The sequence below is a fragment of the Thamnophis elegans genome, chromosome 16 (assembly GCF_009769535.1).
Source record: "Thamnophis elegans isolate rThaEle1 chromosome 16, rThaEle1.pri, whole genome shotgun sequence".
Taxonomy (NCBI): domain Eukaryota; kingdom Metazoa; phylum Chordata; class Lepidosauria; order Squamata; family Colubridae; genus Thamnophis; species Thamnophis elegans.
This window is the reverse complement of record NC_045556.1, coordinates 30,228,882-30,251,696: the sequence shown is the minus strand read 5'-3', so window position 1 is coordinate 30,251,696 and position 22,815 is coordinate 30,228,882. Positions and strand designations below refer to the sequence as shown.

Sequence of the window (22,815 nt, the reverse complement as noted above, 5' to 3'; positions counted from 1 at the left end):
TTTTTTTATTTATTTTATTTATTTTATTTATTGTTTTTTTATTTTATTTATTTATTTTATTTATTTTATTTTTATTTACTTTGGTTTACCAAGCATGTATGAGAAAACAAGTATAAGTATGAATATAACATATATACATATAGAAAGAGTGCAGAGAAGAGCAACCAAGAGGATTAGGGACTGGAGGCTAAAACATACGAAGAACGGTTGCAGGAACTGGGTACATCTAGTTTAATGAAAAGAAGGAATTGGGAGACATGATAGCAGTCTTCCAATACTCAGGATTTGCCACAAAGACGAGGGAGTCAAACTATTTTCCAAGGCACCTGAGGGCAGGACAAGAAGCAATGGGTGGAAACTAATCAAGGACAGAAGCAACTTAGAACGAAGGAGAAATTTCCTGACAGTGAGAACAATTAACCAGTGGAACCACTCGCCTCCAGAAGTTGTGAAAGTTGTGAAGATTTGAGGAGGTAACAACGGAGTCGGGTAGAGCATTCCACTCTGTTGCTGAAGTTGTATTTTCTGCAATCGAGTTTGGAGCGGTTGACCTTGAGTTTGTATCTATTGTTTTCCCGTGTGTTATTGCGGTTGAAGCTGAAATAGTTGTTGACAAGTAGGGCATTGTAGAGGATAATTTTGTGTACTAAGTTCAGGTCATACCTTAGGCCTGGTTGCCCGAGTCCAAAATTTCAAGCCGCCTCCTTTAGAAAGAAAGAAAGAAATTCTTCCTTTAGCCAATTTGCTCCCGGTTTTTACTCTTCAACTTTCAACAAAACTCTTATTCAAAAAAAAAAAAAAAAAAAAGCAGGCTAATTTTCTGCATCCTGTTCAGCAGAATTTTTTTTAAAAAATCACGGTAGGAAAAAGAGAGCTGCATCTTTGGGGAGGGAGGAAAAAATTACCCCGACAATGTGCAGCTTGTTCCCGATAATGAAGAATAATAGAAATAGGTTCGGGGAAGCTTGGGAAAACACACACACACAGACATATCTTGCAAATATCAGCGGGGGTCGTTCCTGGGAAGTCAATGACCCCCTTTCTTGTTTTGATTTCAGAATTTCTGAAGCTCAAAGGGTTTGGGAGCCTGAGTAGCATTCCTCGCAGCTTCGGCTTCCGCAAAGGCTCCGTAGCCCCCCGACTCGCCGAGACCCACGCCGGGGGGTCGCTCTCCTCCAAGGGCTTCCTGACCTTCAGCTTCGAGATTACCCAAGACGACTTGGGGGCTGGGCCCAAAAGCCCGTCACATTATGCCTGCTCCAGCCACATGTTCACCCACATGGGCACCATGCCCAGGAGCAGCACAAGACAGAAGGTTGAGAGCCGTGGGGCAGAGAAGGCCTCGGGGCCAACGTTGCCGAAGGCCACGGAACTTGGAGACGTGGCAAGGGTACTTGCTCCGCAGGCAGGTTCTCCAGGAGAAGGAGCAGAACCCAACAAGAAAGAGAGATCGTCTTCTATAGTCAACGTCGGTCCAGAAGTGATGGTCCAAGCTGAGAAGTCCTCCCAGCGTTGCCTTGAACCTGGAGAGATCTCCAGCCCAGGAACAAAGGAGAAACCGAAGCAGGTAGAACAGAAGTGTCTTCAAGGAACAAGTAGACCCCTTGAAAGGGCTCAGGATGACCTAGAAGTCTTCCCCCTAAGTCCATCTCACTATGCCCAGTCTTGTGACACTTACAGCCACCTGGGCACCATGCCGAGGGCCCGTGCTGGGCAGTCCAAGAAGTCCACCAAAGAGAAGCAGCCTCAACAAGACCCCCAGCGAGATCTGGCCACGGAAGCAATCCTGCCCCGAGGAAACCGCCACGGAGGCCACAGACCAAGGGACTGAAGAGACAACCTTAGAAGAGGACCGAGAGCAAAGGTGAGATAGGAGTACCTTGTTGGAAACCAAGGGGTTGGGTGAATGGTCCATCCCTCGTTGGTTGTGTTTGTGTAGATGTGGATCTAGCTTCCGTTTCAAAAATCCCTTGCTCTGCCCCCCCCCCCCCTGCACAAATTATGGCCAGGAAAGTCCTCTAAATGATAGTGTATCTTTGTTCTGATCGAGGCTTACCAAGCCTGACGCAAACTTCTTGTCCAGGCAAAAAAACCCATTATTAATTTGCTGTGAATTCTGCTCATTCACATCCAGCAAAGTCTTTCGAGGGAGGATTTACAGTCACAGACCTTATCTGGCTTGGAGATCTGCCAGGCCGAGATCTGCAAAACTTAGCAAGGAGTCTCGGAGTCACGAACCAATGAAGCGAACTAATTTCCTCCTGCAAACTCCACTCCCCTTTCGCTCCTCTTTTATTCCATCTGGGAGGGGCTATTCATCATCCATCTGTGGCCTTATTCCCAAGTCGACCCCTGTTCTTTAGCTGTTCCCTTCATTTGGCAACCGTGCATTGCGCACACTGGGAACAGGCTCCAGCTGTTCTTCTGCCTCACTAATGTCTGACTCTGAATGCAGCTGATAACTGGCATATGGCCCTGGCTCCCTCTCTGCCTCCGACACAGAGCCCTCATCCGAGCCTTCCCCAGACTCCAGGACTGGCCCAGGTTCCTCCCCAACCTCCTCACTGTCCGAATCTGCCGCCAGCTCCCCATGGACACTGGCGGGCCACAACACTAGCTTCCATTTAAAAAATCCCTCATTCTCCCCCCCCAAAAAAATTATCGCCAGGGCGGTCCTCTAAAGATAGCGATATCTCAACCTCAGCAACAGGTGAGGACTTCTCTGCCTGGGGAATGCTGGGAGTTGAAGTCCGCTTCCTCTTGAAGTTGCTCAATTCTAGGTAGCCATTTGCCTGATTACTGAACTCATCGGCCGCCAAAAACAAATCAGCCCGACTTCCCTGAAAATAACCTCCCCAGTTAATTAGCCCCAAAGGGGCTTTTGAGCGCATGGGCTCAAATAAGCCCTCCCCAAAAATATTACAACACAGCAAGGGCCATGAGGTGACCATGCTCACAGCCTCTTGCACCCCAAAAATATTAAGACCTCCCCAAAAATAAGGCCAAGTGTTTATTTTTTTGGTGAGGGGTGTTTCAAAAGAAAATAAGACCCAGAAGGAGGCCATTATGTCAGGCAGATGACGGCGGGCGGGAGACATTGCAATGAGTTGAGAGAAACTCAAGGGACACAACCCAACCCTTTTGAGCCGAGGTGGCACAGTGGTTAAATGCAGCACTGCAGGCTACTTCAGCTGACTGCAGTTCTGCAGTTCGGCTGTTCAAATCTCACCGGCTCAGGGTTGACTCAGTCTTCCATCCTTCCGAGGTGGGTAAAATGAGGACCCGGATTGTTGTTGGGGGCAATATGCTGACTCTGTAAACCGCTTAGAGAGGGCTGAAAGCCCTATGAAGCGATATATAAGTCTAACTGCTACTGCTATTGCTATTTTGGGTGATGGAGAAAAGAAGGTCAAGGAACCGGGCAGGAGATTTTTTTCAAAAGTTGCACACACAAAAACGAACTTGTCCTCAGCTGCCCCAGTGTAGCTGGTGCTTCCACACTCCAATTCCGTGATCTGCGGGTCTTCTCTTGGCCTCCTCTGACTCCAGAGATGGACCTTCCTGCCTCCTGAGAAACTGTCTCACATACAGAAGGGGGGGTTGTGTAATCTCAGGAGAGTGGGATCTGAGAGGGTTCCAGATCCAAGCGGGACTAGGAGTAGGAATATCCACTCAGCTCCCAAACTCCGCTGGGCTGCGCATTCCAGAAGAGGGAGGGCCGGGGATTTGGGGAGGAGGAGAAACTGAGGCCCGGAGGGAGGAAGGGAGGGAGGGGCATGGGTGGCCAAGGCTGGCAGCGCAAGAGGAGACGCAGCAGCTGGACGGAGGGGGGCAGCCGGTCTAGCAGAGTGTGGAGAAGATCCCCACCTCCTCCTCCTCCTTCCCTCTGGGGTGCAACCAGGCAAGGAGAGAAGGTTGGCCGAAGTGGGGATGCAATGCCCCAACCTGGACTCCACCAGGTAAGGCTGGCGGGATTCGTTTGGCCAGGATTTTGCGTTGGTTCACAATCTCAGGCTGGGTTCGCTTCTTCAGGTGTTGTTCTGGAATCCCAAGTTAGGTAGACGCAGACTCACAACATCATAAGCAGAGGCCTGGCACGATTTGCAATTGTTTAATGGTACGACAGCAATCCTGGTTTTGCCCATTGAGCTAAACGTGTGTTTCTTCTTCTTTTCTTCTTCTTCTTCTTCTTCTTCTTCTTCTTCTCTTCTTCTTCTTCTTCTTCTTCTTCTTCTTCTTCTTCTTCTTCTTCTCTCTTCTTCTCTTCTTCCTCTTCTTCTTCTCCTCATCCTCCTTTCCTTCCTTCTCAACATAACTCTTCTCCCCTCCTCCTCTCCTCCCCCTTCTCCTTCCTCCTCCTCCTTCTTCTTCATCTTCTTCTTCTCCTCCTCCTCTTCCCACTTCTCCTTCCTCCTCCTCCTTCTTCTCCTACCCTTCTCCTTCAACATAACCTTCTCCTCCTCCTCCTCCTTCCTTCTTCAACATAACTCTTCTCCTCCTCCTCCCCCTTCTCCTTCCTCCTCCTCCCCTTCTTCTTCTGCATCTTCATCTTCTTGTCCTCCTCCTCCTACCCCTTCTCCTTCCTCCTCCTCCTCCTTCTTCTCCTACCCCTTCTCCTTCCTTCTTCAACATAACTCTTCTCCTCCTCCTCCTCCTCCTCCTCCTCCTCCTCCTCCCCTTCTCCTTCCTTCTTCAACATAACTCTTCTTCTTCTCCCCTCCTCCTACCCTTCTCCTTCCTTCCTTCCTCTCTTCTCCTCCTCCTCTTCTAACTATGGGGTGTCAAGTAAGTGACATTAGCCGGATTGTAAACCAAGGTTTGCAAGCTACAAGAGCTAGGTTCTCACCGGTTATGTTTTTTCAGGACCAAAACGGCTGGGTTTGCAGATCATGCTAACGAAGCCAGTAATTGTGGTTTATGAACCACAGGAACCAGGGTTACATGCCAGGTTCGAAACGAAAGCAAGCAAAGATTTAAAACGTTGTGGTCTCTTTTTCAGCATTTAGCTTTCCAACTTTTCAGACGCTTTTCCGCTTTTCAAATATTCAGAAAGTTTCTTGACGTCTTGGTTTTATCTCTTTAGGCCGCTGGTTTTTTTTATTATTATTATTTCTTTTTTAAAAAAAACATGTAATTCTTCTTTTCTTTTTTTCACCCTCCTTTTTGCGTGCGTGCGTGCGTATGTGTGTGTATACAGAGTTTAATCAAAGGACCCATTGATTGTTTGGGAAGAGAAACTAAGTACTCTCAAAACCGTTTGGGGTTTTCCCATCGGCATAAAGAAAAAAGCTGTGAGGGGTTTTTTTTTTTCTAGAATATAAAATAAATAGAAAAAAGTGGTGAGTTTAAAAAAAAAACAGCCATTGAAAGAAAGAGGCAGTTGTTTTGATGGTCAAGACACAGAGCAAGGAAATTGGAAAGACCCAGTATTTTTCATCCTAATAACGATGTGTTTGAATCAAATGGATTCCTCCATAACAGCTTGCTTAGGATGCTATGATACCTTATTTTTAACAGTGGCTAATAAAAATCGATGGCTCAGGGGCGAAGACACTGAGCTTGTCGATCAAAGCCAGCAGTTCGGCGGTTCGAATCCCTAGCGCCGCGTAACGGAGTGAGCCCCCATGACTCGTCCCAGCTTCTGCCAACCTAGCAGTTCGAAAGCACGTAAATAAATGCAAGTTGAAAAACAGGAACCACCTTTGGTGGGAAGGGAACAGCGTTCCCCGCGCCTTCAGGAGTTGAGTCATGGCGTCCACATGACCACGGAGACGTCTTCGTACAGCGCTGGCTCTTCGGCTTTGAAACGGAGATGAGCACCACCCTCTAGAGTCGGGAACAACTGGCACAGATGTGCAAGGGGAACCTTGACCTCTTTGATAACATTGCAGCTGTTTCTATGACTGAAAATAGCCGAGAGATGCAGGAAATATGGCATCTTATTTGCTTTTACTCTTGGCACTGTCTTGCAAGGTATACCTTCAAAACAACCCTGTGAGGGAGACCAGGCTCCCGCCCCCCATTGCGGGATTATAACCCTGTTTTTTTCCCCTGTTTGAGCTCATCCCATTAACTCTCTCTCTCTCTTTTCTCTGACCTTTCCTAATATTTGGTTGGCTCTGTGTCTCAATCTGACATCCCTAAGCAGTGGGAAAATTGCAAAAATCCTAGTTCAGTCCCATTGCTTTGGGGTAGAATTCCAGCCTTGCCTCGCTGGAGACGATGGGAGGTGTATTCCAGTAAGAGCTGGGAGTATACTCCTTGGGAGTCCAGTAGTAAGATTGGGATAATTCTTCAATACTTTTATTTTCGTTCGTTCAGATAAGTTTAAAGACAAGTCGACTCCTATAAAATCAACCTCTGGGGTTTGCAGGACAGATTTATGCCTTGGGGGGGGGGGTTACACAAGCCCACCCTGGTGGTCTTTTGAGCCAAAAAAGAGGATATTTTAAGAAGATATTTAGCATTGACACATAATATTGTGCCCTAAAACAAAATGGATTGTATTTTGAAGGGCAACGTTTCAAGATTGTAAGGCAGTATCTTGGCTTAGCAGCCATGCTTGGGCTGACACCTCCCAGAGGACCCATAAAATCCCCCTGCCCTTTGACCGGCCAGGAAAAATAGTCATCTTCCTTCAAAAATTCCCACCATCCTTTCTTTGCTGAATTACCCGAGCTGGCCTTGGCGTGGGAATCCGACGCTGGCTTAAGACATCTGCAAACAGTTAGAAAGCCATATATATACGTACACACACAGAGACACAGACACACACATGTGTATGTATATATATATAATATATATATATATATATATATATATATATATGTGGTTTTTTTTATTTGTGCTGATAAATAACATATATATATATATGTATGTATGTATGATGTATGTGTATATACACACATACACACACACATACATACATACATACATACATACATACAGCCTCATATGTAAAAACAGCCCAGTTCGAATCCCAGTAAGGGTATGGCTAGCTGATAAGAGCTAAATAGCTTGAAATAGATCTATACTAGTCTCCATTTATTTATCAGCACAAATGCAACACACACACCACACAGATCTTTTTTTTTTTTGCTGATAAATTCAGAACTGATGACATTAATGCCAGATCCAGTCTAAACACAGTTCTAGGCTGCATCAACAGAGGGATAGAATCAAGATCACATGAAGGTTTAATTAATACCACTTTATAAGGTCTTGGTAAGGCCACACTTGGAATACAGCATCCAGTTTTGGTCGCCACGATGTGAAAAAAAGATGCTGAGACTCTAGAAAGAGGGCAGAGAAGAGCAACAAAGAGGATTAGGGGGCTGGAGGCTAAAACATATGATGAACGGTTGCAGGAACTGGGTACATGTCTAGTTTAATGAAAAGAAGGAAGGGGAGACTGATAAGCAGCCTTCCAATATCTCATGGGTTGCCCCAAAGAAGAGGGAGTCAAGCTATTCTCCAAAGCACCTGAAGGCAGGACAAGAAGCAATGGGGGCAGCTAATCAAGGAGAGAAGCAACTTAGAACTGAGGAGAAATTTCTGACAGTGAGAATAATTTATCAGTGGAACAACTTGCCTCCGGAAGTTGTGAATGCTCCATCACTGGGAGTCTTTAAGAAGATGTTGCATAGCCATTTGGTCTGAAGTAGTGTAGGGTTTCCTGCCTAGGCAGGGGTGGACTAGAAGACCTCCAAGGTCCCTTCCAATTCTGCTATCGTATTGTATTATATTAATAAATGCGGCAAGAAAAGTTGTAAACTCGCTTAATAAATGTCTCACTTAGCAGCATCCATTTTGCGGTCCTAACTCGAAGGCTGCCTGTATATGTATATAATGTAAAGGTTTAAAAAAAACATAGATTAATTGGAACTTTAATTCTTTCTTTTCCTTGCATGGGAGTCTGGGGACGGAAGATTTGAGGAGAGGTTGGTTCAGCAAGACTTAAGATGAGAAGTTAGGAAGGAGGTTGGGGGGGTCTTAAGGGATCAGCAGCTTGGAGATTTCTGCTTTTTTTAGATTTAGTCCCCGGTTGCTCTCAAAATTCTTGGTTTCCTGCCCAGAATCCCCTCACCCTCCAGCCAGATTTGCAACCCTGAAAGAATTTTTCTCACGGTCCCCTCTCCCCCTCACCCCATCCGCCGACCCTTCGGCTCCCAAGCCATCTTCATTTGATACTCTGGGCTGGGTGGAAAACTTTACGGGCAACTGGGGTGGGGTAGAGGCTCCAAAAAAGGCCCATTGAGCTCGGGATGAGGTGATAGCGGCAAACAAAATTGAGGGGTGTGGGTGAGAAAAAGAGCCCTTCGGGGTTTTGGGGGGGGGGGCGAGATCACGAAGGTCTCCCTTGTGCTTTGCAGATCGGTTCCCACGCTTCCGATGTTCTTTGGCAGCTGCAAACGTTTTGCAACCTGCTTCAACTCTTATCCACCAAACTCAACAGGGCATTTTGAAATGCTTAGCATGCAAAGCGAATCTGGCCTTTCGTGACAGGAAGAGAGGGGGGGGGATAAACCATGGTTAGCGAAAAACCAGGATATTGTTGTCTACAAACTGGCGCTTCCCTCCGGCTCCCCCCTCCCTTCCCCCTGTGGTTGGGCTGGCAGAAGAGGCTCTCATAATTTAAGCATTTCGCCTCTGAATGAGTCACTGTTTTGGGTCTCCTGCAAAGGCTCAGTAAAGAGGCATATAAAATCTGAAAAAGGCCCTTGGGCAAGGAGAAGAAGACAGGTCTTTGTGGATGGTGGCCTCCCCTTCCCTCCAGGGCAGATTCGATTAACAGAGTTGGAAGGGACCTTGTAGGTCATCTAGTCCAACCCCCTGCTCAAGCAGGAGACTCTACACCATTTCTGACAGATGGTAGTCCAGTCTCTTCTGAAAGCCTCCAGTGAGGAAGCTCCGTGAAGCGGAATATAAGTCTAAGCACTATGGCTGTGGCTGTCAATGCACAGGCTGTATCGAGCGTAGGCACAAATGCCCATTTCAGCAAACCATGGCTTAAGTATGAGAATGGCCTCCATTGAATGACCTCTGGTAGCTCTTAAGATACATTTTGATATGTATCCATCAATAATATTTCCTCTTGCTTTGAGCTGTCTTACTTTCTAGTTAAGAATACATGGAAAGTTTTTTCAGCAAAGTTTTTTCCCCCTTTGTGCCTTGAAAAACTAAACAATGACATCATCACATTAACAGAGTCGTGGTGGGATATTTGCTCCTAATTATGTATCACCGATTGTGCTATTTTCAAGCCTCGGCATTCATCTATTCCTATGGAGAATTCCAAGCATTAATCTGCTTAACAGAGTTGGAAGGGACCTCGGAGGTCCAACCCCCTCCACTCAAGCAGGAGAACCTACACCATTTCTGACAAACGGCAATCCAGTCTCTTCTTGGAAGCCTCTAGGGATGAAGCTCCACAACTTCTGAAGGGAACTTCTGTTCCATGGGTTGATTGTTCTCACTGTCAGGAAATTCCTCCTTATTTGTACATTGAATCTCACCTTGTTCAGTTTCCATCCCTTATTTCTACTCTGGTCTTTGGGTGCCTTGGAAAATAGCTTGACCCACTCCTCTCTGTGGCAGCCCCTCAAATATGGAAGATGCTATCATGTCTCCCCTGGTCCTCTCTAGACTAGCCATGCCCAGTTCCTGCAACTGTTCATCATGTGTTTTAGCCTCCAATCCCCTCATCATCCTGGTTGCTCTTCTCTGCATTCTTTCTAGAGTCTCAGCTTCCTTTTTTATAGTGTCATGACCAAAACTGGATGCCGTACTCTAGGTGTGGTCTTAGATAGACTGCCTCTGAATGTGGAGGCTCTAAAGGAGCTAATGGCTGGCGTGAGCTAGCAGCCGCAGGGTTAGGATAGATAGCCTATAGTTGGGTTCATCTTCACCATTGTTCTAAAAATTTTGCTATTATTATTTTCTTGCTATTTTACATCGATGCGTGTATTTTTAGCGAGAACGATGGGGACACAGAGCAGAAAAATACACGTCCTTTCCTAAGAGGAATTATTGCTATAGTAATCATTAAAATAAAATGGGCTGAGATCATTCCTCCAATGAAGGTGGTGTGCTGAATATTTAAACAGCTGGTGCACTGCCAGCCTTCCAATTCGAACCAGTCTCCCAATTTATCTCCCGCATCCACAAGGTTAGGTTGCCTAACTTTGGACTCGGTTTACCACTCTGGCCAAAACCAGATGAAGGAAGATCCTTAAGGTTCAGGGGGGGTTTTCCTTCACTTATTAGAAGAAAAAGGATGTCAAATGTTCCTTTGCTGGAACTGCAATTCCTTCCCCCTCCTTTCCTTCTTCGTTTATAGCCTGACGAATTGAGTTGCAAAAGTCATTTGCTGGATTGTATTCAAGAGGGCAGAAGGGATGGCTGGTCGGTCTCAGACAGAGAGACTGGGAGCAAAGAATATAAATTAGCTGATAAACTGAGGATAGAAGGGAGAGGTTAAGGGAAGATTAGAATAGACTAGGCTAGATTAGGCTAGATTAGATTACAGATTGGACTAGGACTATGGACATAGAATAGAATAAAATAGGATAGGATAGAAAATGGAATGGAATTGAAAAATAGAATGGAATGGAATAGAATAAAATAGAATAGAATAAGAATGGAGTGGAATGGAATGGAATTAGAATAGAATAGAGAATAGAAATCAGAATGGAATGGAATATAGAATGGAATGGAATGGAATAGAATAGAATATAGAATGGAATAGAATAGAAAATAGAATGGGATGAGATGGGATGGAAGATAGAAAATGGAATGGAATAGAGTAGAAGAGAATAGAATAAGAATAAGAATAGAATAAAATGGAATGGATATAGAATGGAATGGAATAGAGTAGAATAGAATAAGAATAAGAATAGAGAATAGAGATCAGAATAGAATATAGAATGGAATGAAATAGAAATAGAATGGGATGGGATGGAAGATAGAAAATGGAATGGAATAGAGTAGAATAGAATAAGAATAGAATAAAATGGAATGGAATGGAATGGAATATAGAATGGAATGGGATGGGATGGGTTGGAAGATAGAAAATGGAATGGACTCGCGTCGAATAGAATGATAGAATAAGATAAGAATAGAAACTGGAATGGATCGATGAATACCAAATCAGAATAAGAAAATGAACGAATACAGATACAGAAAACAGAGAGAAAAAGAGAAATGTAGTCCTTGATTACAACAGTTGATTAGTGACCGTTCAAAGTTACAACATTAATTAAAAACGTGCCCGACGACCACTTTTCACACTCGTGACCGTTCCACCCTCCCCATGCTCGCGTGATCAAAATTCAGACTGTTGTAAACTGTCTCACGTTTACGATGGTCTCAGTGTGCCAGGATCATGTGGTCCCCTTTTGTGACTTCCTTTCACAACAGTCAATGGATAAATGCGATTCAGAGACAGATTAATTGAGTTGGAAGGGACCTTGTAGGTCATCTAGTCTAACCCCCAGCCCAAGCAGGAGACCTGACACCATTTCTGACGGATGGCATCCCCTCCAGGGATGAAGCTCCCACAATTCCTGAAGGCAACTTCTGTTCCATGGGTTGATTGTTCTCACTGTCAAAAAAATTCCTCCTTGTTTCTAAGTTGAGTTTCTCCTTGTTCAGTTGTGTGACTGCTTTGTTTTGGTAGCTGTCCCGATTCATTTAACGACCGTGTTACTAGCTTATCAGCTGAAATGAATCACTTAACAACTGTGGCAAAACTCATTTAACCAACATAAATTTTCTCGTTTAGCAACATATATTTTGTGGTCATAAGTCAAGGTCTACGTGTATTTTATTTGGCCAAATGTGATAGACACACAAGGAATTTTGTCCCCAGTGCCATCAGCTCTCATTGTACATGCAGATATAATAATACCAAAACAATAATAATAACAATAATGATAGTGATAATAGGAGGCAGTGGAACAGATGAGAAGGACAAAAGTAATACCATCATACTACATGGACAAAGAGACATATGGATAAATAAATGTAAATATTTCAATTTATTTTCAACATACTTAGAGAAGGGGAGACATTTACAAGCAGAAAGAAGAATTTACAACTTAGAGGGGAGGCTGAGTGGAGCCGACAGAGAAGGGCCACAGATAAAAGAAAACTAGTTAGGCTGTAAAAAGTTTCTTGCCCCAGAAAACATTCTAACCTGCACGGCGGGCAGGAAAAATATGTCCTAATATTTAGCCACATCCTACTTCTTGATGGAGAAATCAGCCTAAAGGGGAAAAGGATGAAGACTAACCATTTCCAGCACAGGAAGCCGCCTGGCTGCTGACCCCAAGACCCTCCCGGCTATTTTCGTCCCTCTTCTCCAGCCCCACCATTTCCGTCCTTGCAAGATGGGCCTTGGTGTTCCTGCCGTGCGTGGGGGAAACAGATGGGGCGGGGAAGCAGCGAGGAAATGGGTGGGTGCGCCCATCGATGTAATCCTCGTTTCCTCTCCGGTCCTGGGGGACAGGCAGGGGAAACAAACACGTGTTGAATCAAAGCAAAAAAGACACCCCCCCCTCACACATACACACCATTGTCATGGCCAAACAGCACAGCACAGCTGTTTACAAAGATTTTAAAGGCGCCCGCAGCCAAAAAATAAAAGCCAACACAATCCTAAATTGCGTTAACAGAAGGAGACAATCAAGATCATGGGAGGTACTAATCCTACTCTATAAAGCCTTAGTAAGGCCACACCTAGAATACTACATCTAGTTTGGTCACCACACAATAAAAAGAGGTTGAAACTCTAGAAAGAGTGCAGAGAAGAGGAACCAGGATGATGAAGGGACTGGAGGCTCAAACATATGAAGAACGGTTGCAGGAACTGGGCATGGATCCTCTAGGGAAGAGAAGGACCAGGGGAGACATGATAGCATCTTCCAATATTTGAGGGGCTGCCACAGAGAGGAGGGGGTTGAGCTATTCTCCAAAGCACCCGAAGGACAGACGAAGAATAATGGATGGAAACTGACCAAGGAGATAAATTTAACCTGGAAATAAGGAGGACTTTTCTGACCGTGAGAACAATCAACCCATGGAACAGAAGTTGCCTTCAGAAGTTGTGGGAGCTTCATCCCTGGAGGCTTCCAAGAAGAGACGGGACAGCCGTTTGTCAGAAATGGTGTAGGTTCTCCTGCTTGAGTGGAGGGGGTTGGACTAAATGACCTCCAAGGTCCCTTCCAACTCTGTTAATCTCTTAATCTATGTCCGTATTGTTTTTTTTTTTTAAATTGTCTCAAAAACAAGAACCAACTTTGCTTCTATATAATCACTGCATTCAAGCCATATTGATGAAATAATGCCCGGGAGAGAGCATATAGTTTGGGAACAATACAGGCAAGTCCTCGATTACAGCCACAATCGAGTCCAAACTTTATGTTGTAAGCGAGGCATTTTTGTAGGGTTTCCTGCTTGGGTGTGGGGGGGGGTTGGACTAGATGACCTACAAGGTCCCTTCCAACTCTGTAAGCAGATTAATGCTCGGAATTCTCCATAGGAATAGATGCCAAGGCTTGAAAATAGCACAATCGGTGATACATAATTATGAGCAAAATATCCCACCAGGACTCTGTTAATGTGATGATGTCATTGTTTAGTTTTTCAAGGCACAAAGGGGAAAAAAACTTTGCTGAAAAAACTTTCCATGTATTCTTAACTAGAAAGCAAGACAGCTCAAAGCAAGAGGAAATATTCATGATGGATACCGAAGCCGAAGCTTCTGCTAAATTGCTGGTATTTTGACTGATTTCTGCCCATTTCTAACAATGCTTTCTATTTGTAGGCATCCTGATGGATTAGGATCTTCAAGCGAATACGTAAGGTAGGGAAACCATCTCTCTTTCCTTTCTCCTCTTTTGGTTACCCTCCGATTATAAAGGATATGAATCTTATTGAGGCCCCCAAAATGTGTTCCTTGCAAGAATTGAGCCTTAGATGCTCGCACCTCATTTCTTCAGCTTAAAAATATCTTGCGTTTTAAGACCCACTTGGGAGATTTTAACCGTCACGATAGACAGCAAGATGTGCCCGTGTGCACTATTGTGTCTTGATCTAGGCTTCCGCCCAAAGCACGAAGCAATAATTGTAATTGTAATTTAATAAATTTATATGCCGCCCAATCCTGTAGGACTCCAGGCGGCTTACAAATACAAGAATAAAATTAAAAACTAAAATATAGGGAAAAGAGAAAAACAGATTTAAAAACCACCATGCACTCAAACCTAGATGGGTCTGGACCTCATTTATGGGTCAACAGCCCCAGGCCTGCCGGAACAACCAGGTTTTAGTGGCTTTTCGGAAGGCCAAGAGAGTGGGAAGGGTCCGGATCTCTACGGGTAGATCGTTCCACAGGTTCCTGGTCCCGACAAAACCCCTTATCGTTAAACGAATGTGATCCCTCTCGTTCCATTCAGCAAAGGCCTGTAAACAGTCTTTCAAAGGAGTATTTATGACCACAGACTTTATCTAGCTTGGAAAGCTGCCATGTAAATATTTTTCCAAATGAGGAGCTGTGCAAGGAAAGGCTGGGCACAGAGTCTCTGAGATTCACAGACAGATCTTCACACTCCTGAAACGAACTAGCAAACAAATTGTTTCCTGCAAAAAAAACCTCCCCTTTCGCTCCTCTTTTATTTCCTATGGGAGGGGCTATTCATCATCCACTTGTGGCTTTACTCCCAAGTTGACCCCTGTTCTTTAGCTGTTACTCTACCGTGAATTCTGCTCATTCACATCCAGCAAAGTCTTTCGAGGGAGGATTTACAGTCACAGACCTTATCTGGCTTGGAGATCTGCCAGGCCGAGATCTGCAAAAGTTGGCAAGGATTCTCGGAGAGTCACGAACCAATGAAGCAAACTAATTGCCTCCTGCAAACTCCACTCCCCTTTTGCTCCTCTTTTATTTCCTCTGGAGGGGCCTTCCTGTGGCCTTCCTCCCAAGTCAACCCCTGTTCTTTATCTATTCCCTCCATCTGGCAATTCTGCGCATGCGCAACTGGGAACAGGCTCCAGCTGTTCTTCTGCCTCACTGATGTCTGACTCTGAAGGCAGCTGATAACTGGCATACGGCCCTGGCCTCCACTCTGCCTTATCAGAGCCTTCCCCAGGCTCCAGGACTGGCCCAGGTTCCTCCCCAACCTCCTCACTGTCCGAATCTGCCACCAGCTCTGTTGGCAGGCCACAACAATATGTTTGCTGATTCTGTGAGGGTCACAATAACCACAACAATTCAGGTCACAGCGCCACAATCCTGACTGAAGGATGACAGAGAGCCATATATTTTGCAGAAGGAAACAAGGGCAGGGTGGGAATGAGGATGGCAGATAGGAAATGCTGATTATTACAAAGAGAGGAACCGAAAACCGGGCAAATCTGTGCGGAGATAAAATGGATGCAACCTAGCCGAAAGCCAGTTTCTTTTGCAGCTAGTTCCTACAAAGGGCACCAAAATAAATTTTCAGCGGGCATAGACGGCTTCTGCCTCTGGATAGGAAGGCGCATGCTCGGAGGCTGCCAAGCGTCAAGCAGAAGGTGAGAATTCCTCTCAAACCACTTGAGTCCCTGCCAAACATTCTTGCTGACGATATTGCCTTCCAATGCAGCTGCCACCTGGGTCCCCCCAAATGAGATGCTAAAAAGCATCTCTGCTTTTTAACAAGGGAGAAGCAAAGTGTTGTGTCCTGCTGGCAGCCAGTGGAGCTGGAAACGGAGTCGGACAGTGAGGAGGTTGGGGAGGAACATGGGCCAGTCCTGGAGGCTGGGGAATGCTCTGATGAGGGCTCTGCGTTGGAGGCAGAGAGGGAGTTGGACAGCAGTGAGGCAGAGGAACAGCTGGAGCCTGTTCCCAGTGTGCGCATGCGCAGAGCTGCCAGAAAACAAGAAGAACTAAGAAAGCAGGGTTGACTTAAGAGTAGAGTCAAACCTTGGAGGTGATTGGCCCCTCCCAGAGGAAACAAAAGAGGAGCGAACGAGGAGGGGGCTTTTGTAGGAAACAATTAGTTCCTTCAGTCGTTTCAAGAGTGGAAAGTTCTGTGTGGGCCTATAAGAGACGCTGGGCCAAGTTTTGCCTTGCCCTGCGTTTGGAAACTTAGTGATTTGGCAGCTCTCCAAGCGAGATAAGGTTCGTGTGGATAAATATTCCTTTGAAAGACTGTTTGCTAAAGCCTTGCTGACTGTGAATGAGAGGAATTCACAGTTGTATAAATAAAAGGGATTTTGCCGGGAACCAGACTCTACTTTTTAAGGAAGCCTGGGTCAAAAGGGCTGAGGGAACATGGCCGTTGCCCTGAGGAGCAGAGGGTCACTCTGCAGAGTTTAAAAAAATGCCAAAAAGCTTGGAAGGGGATGATGGATGGCTCAGCTGAGCCTACCCCCTAATGGGACACAGATGGCCCTGGGATATTAGGCAAGGAAATTTACAATTGCAATTTAAATGGGAAGGATAGCCAGCCATTTGCAAGCCGGACATTGGGAACGAAACCCCCATACATACTCAGACCGAGGGAAATGGCGGTGCTTAAAGAAGCTAAGTTATGCATAGCTTTTTTTCCAGCTATGGTGCTGAAGAAGATTCCTGCAAGTCCCTTGGACTGCAAGGCCATCCAACCGGTCAGTCCTAGAGGAGGTCAAACCCTGGCTGCTCTTTAGAAGGTCAGATCCTGAAGAGGAAACTCAAGTACTTTGGCCACCTAAGGTAGAAGGAAGGACTCCCTGGGGAAGAGCCTCATGCTGGGAACGAGAGAGGGCAAAAGAAGAAGGGACGACAGAGAAGGAGGTGGCTGGATGGAGTCACTGGAGCTTAAATGGACTCCGGAGGATGGTAGAGGACAGGAAGGCCTAGAGGAAGGTTGTCCGTGGGGTCGCGATGGGTTCGGACATGCAACTAACAACAAAAGAAATAATCCTCAGGATTCGTGAGAAGTAATTCCAAATATTTGTGTGACCCAAGGAGGAAGACAGCCACAAAAGTCCCATGCCTTTGGAAGTGGCAGGGTGGATAAAGGGTTTTTCCGGCTTGTTGGCTGGAACAAGCCATAGATTAAACAGAGCTTGTTCCACTCTTTGTAGCCCACCTCCCTCCCCTTCCCCAAAATATGGGTTTTACTGAATTTTGTATACAGAGGTTAAACCTCTGGGTGGCAGTTTAGACACTAAGCAGGGCAGAAACAGGATTTTATCATCCACCCATCAGCCAGCTGATAAAAGCTGTGTGAAAACATAAAGGTAATGGTGCCCCTCACACATTTGTACTCGCCATTCCCGACTCTAGGGGGCGCTGCTCATCTTCCTTTCAAAGCCGAAGAGCCAGTGCTGCCCAAAGACGCTGTGGTCATGTAGCTGGTATGACTCACCGCCGAAGGCGCACGGAATGCTGTTCCCTTCCCACCAAAGGTGGTTCCTATTTTTCTACTTGCATTTTTAACGTGCTTTCGAACTGCTCGGTTGGCAGAAGCTGGGACAAAGTCACGGGAGCTCACTCCATTACGTGGCGCTAGGGATTCGACCGCCAAAACTGCCGACCTTTTCTGATCGAGAAGCTCAGCATCTTCAGCCTTTTAGATGCTGAAGTTTTGGGGATGGAGTAGAAAAAATATTCTGATTTTAAAATTGGGCTCTGATCCCATAATCCCGATTTCTGTCCTGTTTCAAATGCTCATCATCCGTTCCCCCCAAAAGAACCACGAAGAGCCCACCTTCTGAGTCGTTGGACTGCGGTGCGCCCATCGCTGCATCTGGTTGAGGATGATGGGTATTAACAGCCCCCACCCAGCTTCAGAAAACTTGGAAAGAAAGGCGCACGCCTATGCATAGCTTGTCCAGTTGGGCCACAAGCCCTAATTGAACATTGGGGCAGAACGTGCCAGAGGCTAGAAATACTAAAAAAAACCTGCTTGGAGACATTAAAAATGATCTTTAATGCACCATTGTCCAGAATCAGCCAAGGTCAAACCTAGGATAAATTCAGCATTAAGTTGAATGCCTGGCAGCAGGTGAAGGATTTAAAGATTGCAATCGCCGTTGCCAAAGCCCTAGCCATTTCAGCAGCCGCTCCAAATCGGGTGCGATTCACTTAACAACCACACTGCTTAGCAATGGAAATCTGTGCCCCGATTTGTGGTCATAAGTCAAGGATTACCCACAGTGTTGACAAATTACTTGTCCCAGCTTCTGTCAACCTAGCAGTTCAAAAGCAGGTAAAAAATGCAAGTAGAAAAATAGGGGCCACCTTTGGTGGGAAGGGAACAGCGTTCCGTGCGCCTTCGGCGTTGAGTCATGCCGGCCACATGACCACGGAGACGTCTTTGGACAGCGCTGGCTCTTCGGCTTTGAAACGGAGAGGAGCACCACCCCCTAGAGTCGGGAACGACTAGCACGTATGAGCGAGAGGAACCTTTACCTTTAAAGACAAATTTATGGAGGTAAGAAGCTGCTTTATATCCATATGGATGTTTTCTGGAGCGTGCAGCCAGATTTAATCCCCTACCAGGACTGCCTTTTAGGCACCGGTGGTGGGTTTGGCCGCGGCGAGATTTTGCTCCAGCATTAACCTTCCGTGACCAAGCTTCTCCAATCCAAGTTTCTGCGGCTGAAAATATCTGGTTTAAGAGCAGGGAGGTTGTGTGAATGCATTTGAGTCTGGGAGAGGCAGAGGGAGGTCAACCCTCTGATGGGCACCAGGGGTTCAAGGGCAGGTGGAAAACAATCCCCCCCCCCAAAAAAGTGGGGAATGTGACTGAGGTAGGGTTTTATTTTTTTTTTGGGGGGGGGGGAGATGCAAGGCAAGAAGCAGCAGGGATAACGAGCCCAGTTTGGGCTCCAGGTGAAGGAATGCTGGGAGGGGTGGGGGTAGGGGACCCCCGGCTGCCCGCCACCACCCCCAGCGCCCCCCTCCCCATCTTTAGGCTCCGCCCCCGCCCCGCCCCCGCCGAAGGATGAGGTAATGTGGGAAGCAGCTGAAGTGAAAGCGCCGCGGCTGCAGAAGCGGCATCTCCAGCCGGGGTGCCCGCGCCGGACGGAGCCATGACCGACCGCTGCAGCCTTTGGAGCGCCTTGTCGGCCGCCGCTTGCTGCTTCTACCGCGGCTCCTTCATGCAAGTGCAGGTGAGGCGGGGAAGGGGCAGGCGTGGGGGAAACCCCCCCCCCACTGCCCGGCGCAGGGCAGCCCAAGAGCTGGAGGGTGGCTTTCTTGCGCGCGCCCCCACCCCTCCCCGCTTGCCTTGACACAGAATTGGGGAAGGGACTGCTGCTGCTGCGGATGGATGGATGGGGAAGAGAGGGGCGGGGGTCGCAGGAGCATGCCGCCCTCCTCCAAAGGTCCGCCGGGGCTCGCTTTCTCTTTGTGTTCCTGCAGGAGCCGGCAGCCCCGGAATCCGGAGGAGCCTGGGTGGGGAGGGGGCGTCGCGCCGGACCCGCTGGGTAGGTGGGTGGGCGGCCGGGCGGAGACTTCCATCCCGCGGAGGGGGATTCCCCGCTTCCCAGGCGAGCTGGAAAGGCGGAGAGTAATTTGGGGAAGGGGAGCGGAGTGGAGAAATCGCATCTCCCACCCGTGTTTGGGATCCAGGTGGAAGCAGCGCACCTTGCGGAGGGTGGGGGGTGTCTCTCCTTTGGGAGGTAGGGAGGGGGGGGCTTTTATTTCTGGATGGGGTGGGGTGGGTTCATTCTTGGAAGGAAGAGGGGAGGGCGCTGAGTCCCTGCCCCTTGGTCAGCATCTTTCGGCATGTGGAAAAAACCCACCCACCCACTGGGTAAAAACCGGCTGCCTTCAGTCATCTCCAGCCTGAAGGGCCCAGATTACATCCCCCATCCTCCCCAGCCAGCGGAGAGGTAATGCTGGAAGAAGGTGGGGTTTTTTCCCCCCTAACCTCAGCCACCTGCTTGGCCTTCCAGAAGGCGAGGGAGTGAAAAAAAGTGAGAAGGGGGAAAAAGGGGGGGTGATTTGGGTTAGAGAAGCAGGTAGGAGGGAAACACACACATATATACCAAAGTGTACACACACACACACACACACAGCTCCTCTTACTTCTGTGCAGAAATATGAGGTGGGTGGGGCAGTCCCCCTCCCCTGTCATCCTGTCTATGGCGGAAGTGTCATCTCTCTTTCTCTCTCTCTCTCTCTCTCTCCCTCTCTCTCTCTCTGGACAAGGTCTGGTTGCAGAGGTCAGAGGTCAGGACTCCAATCTCCCCCACCCCAGGGCAGCCGAGATTGATGCTTACCCCATACACACCCACACCAGCCCCCAGCCCCTTTCTTTCTCCTGGCTGCAGGGGAAGAGGAGAAATTCGCCCTCTGGAAGGATTTACAAGCAGGGACAAGAATCATAAAGGGACAGAAAGAAAAGAGGGGATAGATAGGTGGGACTACAGTTCCCATGCTCACTCAGCGATGGGAGTTGTGGGCCTTGCGTCTTTGGAAGGACCCGAAGCCTGCAAGCTATGAAAGAGAAATCCATCCCTCCATCACATATCCATCCATTCTATCTATCCCACTTATCCATTCTATCACACAGAGATTTGGCGCATGAGCCCTTTAAAAGAGGGGGAAAAAAGAATGAAGACAGTAGACTGATTGGGAAGAACAGAAAAGATTGTGTGAGTTCAACACAGAGGAAACCCCTGTCTGTGTGTGTGTGTGTTTGTGTGTGTGTGTCCCAATCCATCATTTGCCTATGATGTCATTGCCAATGCAGGACTCCGAAATTTGCATCTTGCCATCACTCGCGGGGCTGCAGTTCATCCTCCGTTGAATGACAGCTGTCTCTTTCTCCTTTTTAAACGCCCTGGTTTTCCGTTTTGTGTCCCTTCTTTCCTGGGGGGGGGGTCTAGAAGGGCTCCCAACGGCACTCCCCACTATTGCACACCCATATGTCCCTCTCCTTCAAAGGGGGGGCTCCGGTTCAGGCAGAACCTCCCCTGCAAGGGAAGAGATGCTTGAAAGAAAGAAAGAAAGAAAGAAGAAAGAAAGAAAGAAAGAAAGAAAGAAAGAAAGAAAGAAAGAATCATCATTTAAGGTTGCAATCAACAGCAAGGAGGGAAATGATTTTCTACACCCACTTCTTTCCTGACTTTGGCGTTTTCTTAGTCATGCTAGGCCAATGTGTGAAAGTAGCCGAGTGGGAATTAGCCAGCATGATACCATCCAGATTTTTAAAAGGGGGAGATTACTGAAAGGAGCAAATAAACCTGGTTTAACTAGGAGGGGCCATCAAAAGCAGGATGGGGGCAGTTGAAGGCAGCTCATTGGAACTGTCCGTGGTGCTTAAATGTGTTTTATAAAACCAGCTAAGTTGGAAAATTAAGAGAGTTTGCTGGAGATTTGGAGGACTTGAATAAGATGGTTTGGCTCAACCTCCGTGGAGTTTCCACTGAGTTAAGGGTTTGTATGGATGCATCTCCTTAGAAATAGTTATGGAAACCTCTTCTTCTGGGTTTGTTCCCCCCCCCCCCAGTTCTAAGGTTTGGGAATTTTGTTTGTCAATCTCCCCTTGAAGTGTTAAAAGGTAAAGGTTCCCCTCGCACATCTGTGCTAGTCGTTCCCGACTCTAGGGGGTGGTGCTCAACTCCGTTTCAAAGCTGAAGAGCCAGCGCTGTCCTAAGATGTCTCCGTGGTCATGTGGCCGGCATGACTCAATGCTTGAAGGTGCACGGAATGCTGTTCCCTTCCCGCCAAAGGTGGTTCCTATTTTTCTACTTGCATTTTTGACCTGCTTTCGAACTGCTAGGTTGGCAGAAGCCGGGACAAGTAATGGGAGCTCACTCTGTTTACATGGCACTAGAGATTCGAACCGCCGAACTGCTGACCTTTCTGATGGACAAGCTCAGAAAAGAAGGAATCGATGAAGGTGTGGCAGGGAAGAAATAAATCAAATTTCTCCCGGATTATTCTTTTGCTGACAGTGGAAAGGAACTGGGTTACCACCGATAATATTTTCATTATTTTGCTACTTTTTTGGCTTCTTGGCTTAGAATCTCAGCAGGAGAAGGTTGAAATCTCAGCAGGAGAAGGTTTCACAACCTACAAATCTGGTTGATGTTTTATTTAGGAGAATAGGTACAATCTCAGGTATTCATGCAAACCGTCTTTGAGGTTAGAGAAATAGGAGATAATAGGCTTTTGGCTGCTTCTCTTCACGCAGGCATTCGTCATGCCGTGGTGAAGGATTCTGGGTTCAGATTCAGCCCCCGTTTTCTTCCATTCTTGGCATTTCTCTCTGGGAAGCTTATAGCCATCCCACGTTGATCACATCGGAAAATAGGCCGTTCCCGCTCATCTGCTCCACATCTAACCATCCGCTGTCCTTGAAGTCAATCCAGATTCGATCTTGGGAGCCCCTTAATTTCTTCCGTTTTATTCATCAGGCAATTCAGATGCTGATTTGCTTGGGAAGAATTTTATTCCGACTTTTTATGTCCTCCTGAAAGGTGGACGGTTTGATATTTACCAGGTTTAAAACTGGATATTTGCCATTTCCCCCACCCATCCCCCTTCTTCAACAAGCCACTTTCCAACTCGGCTTGTCGGAAGCCAGTTGGGAAAGTCGCAAATGACACCGACACAAGTACATGTCGAACGCCCAAAATGTCAGTCACGTAAGCTGTGGGGTGTGATGCTGGGATGGCCGTAAGCACGAGGACCTGCTGCAAGTCGCTTTTAGCTTGCAACTGTTCGTTTAGTGACCGTTGTAAGTTGAGGATTAAGTGTAGAGCTCCCATTTAAGCAACGTATCCCTCTTCTTTATTTTTTTTTGCATCCTCTCGCTTTCCTCTCTGCAGTCA

The 22,815-nt window shown here is 47.0% G+C and overlaps 1 protein-coding gene across 1 annotated transcript in view; it reads left to right on the top strand.

Moving 5' to 3' along the window:
- SH2D3C (SH2 domain containing 3C) overlaps nucleotides 1-22,815 on the top strand; it is a 48,808-nt gene that overhangs the window by 2,518 nt on the left and 23,475 nt on the right. Inside the window, exon 2 of the mRNA XM_032233199.1 lies at nucleotides 1,059-1,819. Within this exon, the coding sequence (XP_032089090.1) occupies nucleotides 1,059-1,819 (761 nt within the window). The remainder of the gene's footprint in view (nucleotides 1-1,058; nucleotides 1,820-22,815) is intronic.